Source organism: Cupressus sempervirens, chromosome 11, assembly GCF_028749045.1.
Source record: "Cupressus sempervirens isolate cs-2001-9-10 chromosome 11, ASM2874904v1, whole genome shotgun sequence".
Classification (NCBI taxonomy): domain Eukaryota; kingdom Viridiplantae; phylum Streptophyta; class Pinopsida; order Cupressales; family Cupressaceae; genus Cupressus; species Cupressus sempervirens.
The window spans coordinates 153,849,953-153,857,336 of record NC_143128.1 but is presented as its reverse complement, the minus strand read 5'-3'; the positions used below and the strand labels follow the sequence as shown (position 1 = coordinate 153,857,336).

The following is a 7,384-nucleotide window of genomic DNA, read 5'->3' as shown; positions in this document are numbered from 1 at the left end:
ATCACCTAGATTAAACTGGACTGAATATATCTTCACCTCACAAGTGACAAAGGACAAATATTATAAATAGTAGGAATTGATGCCACAAGCACTGAAATACTGCAAAGGGAATTTATGTGCACTGGTGTTCACATTTTTGGTGAAGCTGAAAATATGAGAATACTGTCTGAGCGAAAGTCAAAATGAGCAGAGTGCATGCTCCCATCACTGATGCTGCTCGCCATGGCTTTGAGAAATGTTCCTGTAACAGTTCACCAAATAAAACTCCATACCTACTTCTGTAATATTCATTTACAGACTTGATCGTATTGTCGATAGGCTCATATGGGCTCCTCCATATTGATCTGCGGATGCCATTCCACAGGATGCTAATCTCTTTATCACTTCCCAGACTACTATGAATGATACCATATTTCTTCAGTACTGCAACATCATAAGGAGTGTCGACCAATCTGTCCATCAGGTCCACATAGCAAGTGAACACTCTAGTTTTGCACTTCATGAATGCTTCCAGTGCCACCATATTTCTCAAGAAAACATCTGTTTTGTAGTCCATCTCTATACAGGGGAGGAACAGTGTAGAGCTGGCTCTATCAAACCTTATCTCTTCGGATGCCCATGTGAAAGGAGAGAATTTCACCCCTTTCCTGTGTAATTCTGCCGCTGCTGGGAGATTTATGTCAGCTTTACGGGATTTCGGAGCCAAAAGACCCCTAAATCTTGATGTGATCTGATGAATTAACTGAGAAGCGGCACTCCTTAGTACAATGCTTATATGATCATCTCCAATGCGGATACTAATCTGATCAGGATTTGTCTTTGGCACAATGAAATTATAAAGGCATTCAAGTATATGCCTTTCATCAAGCAAATCCTCGTAGTATTCTCGTGTAGAAGAAAGAGCAGATTCTCCAACATGCTTGAAAGGGGAGAACTTTTTACAGGCACTTGAAATTGTCATATTAAGCCTGTTCAAAGCTTCGCTTTCTGAACCAGTTTGCCATTCCAAAACTTTTTTCAAAATGAAAAGTGGGATTTGATTCTCCAGCTTAAAAATATCAGCCTGAAGTGGGAAGAACAGAGGGCTTTTCCTTTGTGGATGAAAAACAGCTTCCATGTTCTGAAAATAAGGGTTTGACTGTTGAATTCTAGGGCTTTCATATTGGTCGTAACAGCCAATAAATTCCAAAATGAACACAGCATCTCGGGCCATCATCCACCCTAATACTTCATCATCACACTCAATTTGATTATTATAGCTATTCCTTATCTCCCCTCCAATACTAATCAGATATTTAACCAAATCCTCAAAAGGCCCTCGCTTTGCCTTTCTTTCAACTTGAACAGTAAGCTTAGATTTATATCTTTCAGACTCAAAGAGTTCAAGTTTAAGATGATGGTAAGGTCCAAGAGAAACTACCTGTGGCACATAAGCTTCTGGTCTTTCTATGCGCAGGGAATCAGGTATGGTGAAGATGTACGGATGCACATTGGATACAATGCCCCGTTCTTCTCCATGCTTTTGCGTCTGCTTTATCTGTTCCAGCCATTGAGAAACCCCCACTCTAGGAACTGCCAGTTTTTCTGACATCGAAAACTGAAGTCAGGAAATGGAGTTGGGATTCAACTACTCATCAAAGGTTTTTATAGCACTTCATCTTGTACTCACATGAATCATGTGGTCCTACACGCAATACTTTTCACGCGATACTTTTGATTCCTCGGTCTTGGTCTTTTTATTATTGATGAACTCTGTCCAGTGTTCTCCGTATTTGACTGTTCCCTTTTGCAGTTTCCTACCAAGTGCTTCCCAAGTGCAAACAAGAGGATATACACAAGGCGGCCAATTATTGTGGGTAAGAAAGTAACAGGCGGTTTGATTTGATTGAAAGTGCTTCGAAATGGACCGCTGAAGTATTCGGTCCATGACATGGTCGTGGAGTTGTTGGAAAAATGCATAACGATGACTTCCACTCCGCGTCTCATTTAAGTCAAGGAAGTACAGCGGGAGTTGGTCAAGCTTAATTGAATATTGATTTACACGTTTCAAGTCTTAAAGTCTGATGCTCACCTCTCTCGCACATGGGGCATTCTCTCTACAAAACAACTCATAATAACAATAGGCAAAACATAGAAGAGTATGCAAAATGAGGACGATGGGCGTTATAACAATGGCCTTTTCTCTCATTTGCTTATAGGCGACGAATGAAGGAATGAATAAAGGAAGGAACCAATCTTGTGTGAGACTAGCAATCTAAGGGCTCGTTTGGCTAGAGGAATATGACGCATTTTAGATTTGTTAATCTGAGAATACATATTCTTATTCTCTGTTTAGTTCACCGGGATTTTGATGGGGAATATGTTTATTCCATGTTTGGTTGTGTAAAACTGGAATAGGAATAAGATTATTTTCAACATCTGATTCATAGAAAAATTCATCTAAGCAAAAAAAAACTCATCATCACATTCTTGAAAATCATAGGACATAGATGTGAACTTCAGTATTCTTCAACCACAATAACCGTGAAATTTTCTTATTGAACATATACCCAATAGTTGCAAGTAATGTTGCTTTAATATTGGAGGACCCTGTATAAGTTAGAGTAATACACTTCGACGATCTGATCTCAATCCCTTTAAATTTCATTCTCAAATTTTCATTTCCAAATCACAAAATTGTTCGAGTTCCAAATATATTAAGTGGAAGGGATGGAGGTGGAGCTTTCCGCTGGAACAAGAGAGATTCTTGAATCCAACCTCCTCTCAATCTAGCTAGAATGAGGGATGGTTAGATGCTGACCTTCTCTCAATCCAAATTTCATCTGTCAATTCTAAAACTATTCAACCACTCTCAGGGCAATTTTTTTAAATATAATGTCATTGCCCCCAAAAAATACAATCAGAAATGTGGATTACGAATTTGAAGCCCATTTCTTATTTCTTATGATTGTTTGTTTTGTTCAATATGTAGACTTGGTATAAATTTGTCATAAAAATTATTAAACAAACATATATAACAAGTAGCAATATACCTTATTTAAAACTTGTTCATCTGTGTCATGCACTTATTACTCTCACTTGCTTAGAAGTTGAACCCACGAAAGCTTGAGTTTGAAGAAAATGAGCAAAAGCTTGAACGCCAAAAATGAGTGACACAATTTTTCACGGACCTAAAATTTTTTGTTTTTTAACAAAGTAAAAAAGTGGAATAGGAATAAGTATTCCAATTCCACCTATTTAGGTGGAATTGAGATACTCATTTTTTTGGGCATAAATGGAATACATATTCTTATTGTATGCCTATTCCCAATTCCTAGTTACTGCACCCAAACATAGAATTCAAAGATTTCAATAATAGGCAGATGCTTATTCCAGCCATATTCCCCTTGCCAAACGGGCCTTAAGGGACAACAAATCAAATCTCGTGCCATTTTCATGTTCTTCTTGATGTCAACTCCTTTGTTGTGCATCTCTATTAAGAAACTCTCAGCTTTGTGACATCTTGTTTTTTTTGAAAAATTAGTTTAGACATTCCCTTTTGTGTTTTCATACTAACCACAAATATCTTGGTAAGCAACACACTTAAAGATAGTACGTTGTTCAGTTATAAACATTGTTTGGTTGCAGGATGTACATGCTCTTCTCCCTAAACCTACCTGGAAATCATCCATCTACCTATCTCACATCTTTGATAATTAGTCACGATTCATAGTTGTGCCACTAACAATCTAGCCTTACACTTAATTGTCGCTAGCAAGTAATCTTTCTCATCATGATCACAAGTGAGATTGAACTCGTTCACATAATGGGCTTTATTTTGCTCCATTTGCTTTGTCCATGTGGAAACTCTAAAATTTCTACCACAAGCCTTTTATCTCTTCATTAGTATTGGGACATTTTTGCAAGTATATGTCCCATTTGCTTAGCCACTCCTTGGTTTTGTTACATCCACATCTTTCTACAGATGACCCTCTCCCTAACAACCAGCTTGGGCGAACTATATTCATCCATACTTTTAATTTCATTTAGATAGCTTAGCCAATGGATAATTGTCAAAGCTTCCACTGGGAACAAACCTGTTTTAGCCAAGAGAATCTCGTATGGAACCACTTATTGTCTTTAAGGCTATTATTGATAAGGTACTTTTGTATTTTTTCAATTTGTTTCTACTTGTGATTTGAAAGGTTGATATACCAAATCTCACAATCATAGAGAACAAAAGATTTTTCTTGGTTTTTCGATCCCATATTGCTTTCCTACACCTTTTGTAACAAGAAAGAAGTTCTCCAATCACCTTATATCTACTTAGTTGTACCTCCCAATTGAGCCTATTATGATAATCAATTCCTAAGTACTTGTATTCATTCGTCCACAATCTCTAGTGGACTTCCTTTAATGATGAAGCTACTTGTCGGCCCTTCCTTGTTATAAAGAAATTTTTGATCTTAGTCTTGATAGTGTTCACCTACATTCCAAGCTCTTAACAATTTTTTTTTTTCTAGATCTTTCAAATGTTCTCTCAAATCATGGAAAATTTATGCAATTAGAATGAGATCTTTTGATAAAGAAACTACTTCACCTCATGCCCAATAAGTTAGACACCCCTCCCTTGAGATTTTGTTTTGACATTCTTTTAGTCTATCATTTACATGCCAATTAAGGTAGGTGAGAGGGGACATCCTTTCTTAACCCCAAATATATTTGCCAAAGCATTCTAGTGAATAGACTATTAGTATCACTAATTATTATTTTTTCAACATATTGTATTGTGACCATGTTTGTTGCCAATGTTATGCTTAGATAAAATCAAATGCCTCTCTGTATTAGGTTGGACTTTGTTCTAAGTAATTTGCATAATAAACAAGACCTCGATAGGGAAAAAGGAAACTATTAACAAAGGAAGCATCCTCATAAGTCAAGAAAATAGGGGCATATTCAATGTTGTTCTTAAACAATGACTTCTTAAGATAGAGAATATCTTGACTTGTGAAAGGGTCAATAAAGAGTTTGAGCATGTGCAAAACATCTTGTTGATTCCTATTATATACAAGACATTAAAAACGTATAAAAAATATTGTAGTAGAGAGAGGGTTGCCATTGCCTTCCCGACCAATTTGTGATACAATGAAGAATACAAGGCTTTCAAGAGATCTATAAAAGGGAAAAGATTCAAGTGAAGAAGAAATGTGCAAAATCAATGCAAGGAAAAGAGAGAGAGAGAGAGAGAGTATGTGAATGCAAGACAAAGGGAGTTAATATCTCTACACAAACACAAATTGAAGGACTTACGAAAAGAACTAATTAGAGGAAAAAAAACTAAAAGTAGTATTAAACTAATGCTCAATGGCTAGAATATCCAAAGGTGCTTTATGATTGGACTCATGAGAAGAACTCTCCTCCCATAGTGAATACTTTGATGAACTCTTCACGATGGACAATATCAAATTAGGAATGAATAAGTTAGCAAGTGGTTTTGGTAAGGCAAATGACATTGACAAGCTTTGAGCTGAATTTTTTAAAGTGGGGAGTTAATCTCCTTGCTATTCACATAAAAATAATCTTTAACGATGAAAGTCAAAGTGGTTTTTCTTGATGGACTAGACAACTAATGTAGTTATTTGTCTCTTTAGAAGTAGGGACAACAACAACTCATCTAATTATCACACTATTATGGTCAACCCTCTTTTCAACACACCTTTTGGGAGCACTAGTGGAATGCATAATCAACAATTGGGTAGAATGTGAAGGTATTAGAGAAAAAGGGAAAACATGTTTCAAATCTAGACATTTCAACTATTGATCATTGTGTCACCCTTTCGCATTTTATAGACATAATATGGGACAATCAAGGGGTGAAGCATATTGATTTTTTGGGGACTTAAAGAAAAACATTTGACATGATGCCTAGAGACAAGCTATGGAATGGAATGGAATAATTAGATATTTCAAATGTGTACATCTATCTTCACCAAAACAAAAATCTTGATTTTTCTTTGAAGGGGAAGGAAAATCATACATCCTTTATTTTTTGAAGAAATTGTGAAAAAAAGGGATTGACTTCCATTTTAGACTCAATTGGAAGACTTGTAGAGAGAAAAGGATATAGGGGGGACGAAAAGCATCCTATTTGTTTCAAGATAGATACAAAAATGTTGAGCTTTGGGATTGAAAAATAAGGAAGATTATTTTTGGTTTGTTGGTCACACTAGGCTTTCTTTATGGCTATAAAGTTTAGGTAGGCAACATGAAAAAATGTGAGTTGACATAGTTAGAGAGGATTAAAAAAATAACTTAATCACAAGAAGTGTCAAAGCCAAGACCTCTGTGCCATATTAAATATATTAGCGGATGATGATTTTCTCATTTGTTGAAACAACAATGGTAACTCAATTAATAAGCTATTTAAATAAATTTGGAAACATGGGTAACTAACAATGAACCAAAATTATGATGAAAGCGGGTTTGGTTAGCAAGAAGAAAACTTGAATGAATCAAAACATTAAATGATTGATCATGTGTAACATCAAGTTATAAAAGTGACCTAGTACTAATGTGGAAATAGAGAATCTTTTCATAGAAAAATCTTAGATACCATGTGGACTAATCACATGGGTGAAAAAATACTCATTATATCAATATGTTCAAGCCAAACCGAGAACATGGTGATAAAGCTTACCTAGGGGCAAGTATTAAAGGGTAATATATGTTGTTAGCGGCTCAATTGAGAACAACTTTGCAATATCTCATATGTAAGAAAAGGCTCCAAGAGGATTGGGAAGAGAAGACTTGCAAGTTCTAAGAGACAAGTGTGATTGAGACTTAATGACACTTTCTCATTGAGTGCAGAACATGTGAAGACATATGATCTCAGTATAAAATCATATTGAAGACTAACAATATGTGTAATCTATTTGAAGAGAATAATATCAAACAAATTGTTAGTTTGATTGTTAAGTTTAATAGAAAGAGATTAGATATGGAAAAGAATATGCAGTTAGTGTAAGGTTATGACTTCATAGTCTCTTAGTTTGATCAATCTCATGAACATCATTAAAAATCTTCATTGATTCATTGGTGATAATAGGTAAAGTGTGGAGCTTACAAGAACAAGACATTTGTGTGTCTTCCTTCAAGTAGGATATAAAGAAAAGATAAAAATTTGACATAACAAATGAGTGAAAATGTGAGATAAAGTAGAGAAATAATATTCATGTGATGAATGAGTGAAAATTTGTACCAATTCTAATGAAATACAACTTGGGAATGTGCAATGTTTTGAAATTTTTCTTTCTTCTTGAAGGTTGGAAGATCATGTGAAGATGTTGAAAGTGGGAGGCTTTAAAATTTAAAAAAGATTTCTTATGTGACAAGTTAGTGGAAATGT

The 7,384-nt window shown here is 35.4% G+C and overlaps 1 protein-coding gene across 1 annotated transcript; it reads right to left on the bottom strand.

Annotated features, from left to right (window-relative positions):
• Positions 1–44: 44 nt before the first annotated feature.
• Positions 45–1,796, bottom strand: LOC149528666 (putative UPF0481 protein At3g02645). The gene has a single exon (XM_089808678.1). The coding sequence runs from the start codon at positions 1,589–1,591 to the stop codon at positions 113–115; it is 1,479 nt and encodes a 492-aa protein (XP_089664804.1). The 5' UTR covers positions 1,592–1,796; the 3' UTR covers positions 45–112.
• Between the last annotated feature and the right edge of the window lie 5,588 nt (positions 1,797–7,384).

Coding starts and splice junctions, on each gene's coding strand:
- LOC149528666 (XM_089808678.1), bottom strand. CDS start 1,591: ATGTCAGAAAAACTGGCAGTTCCTAGAGTGGGGGTTTCTCAATGGCTG.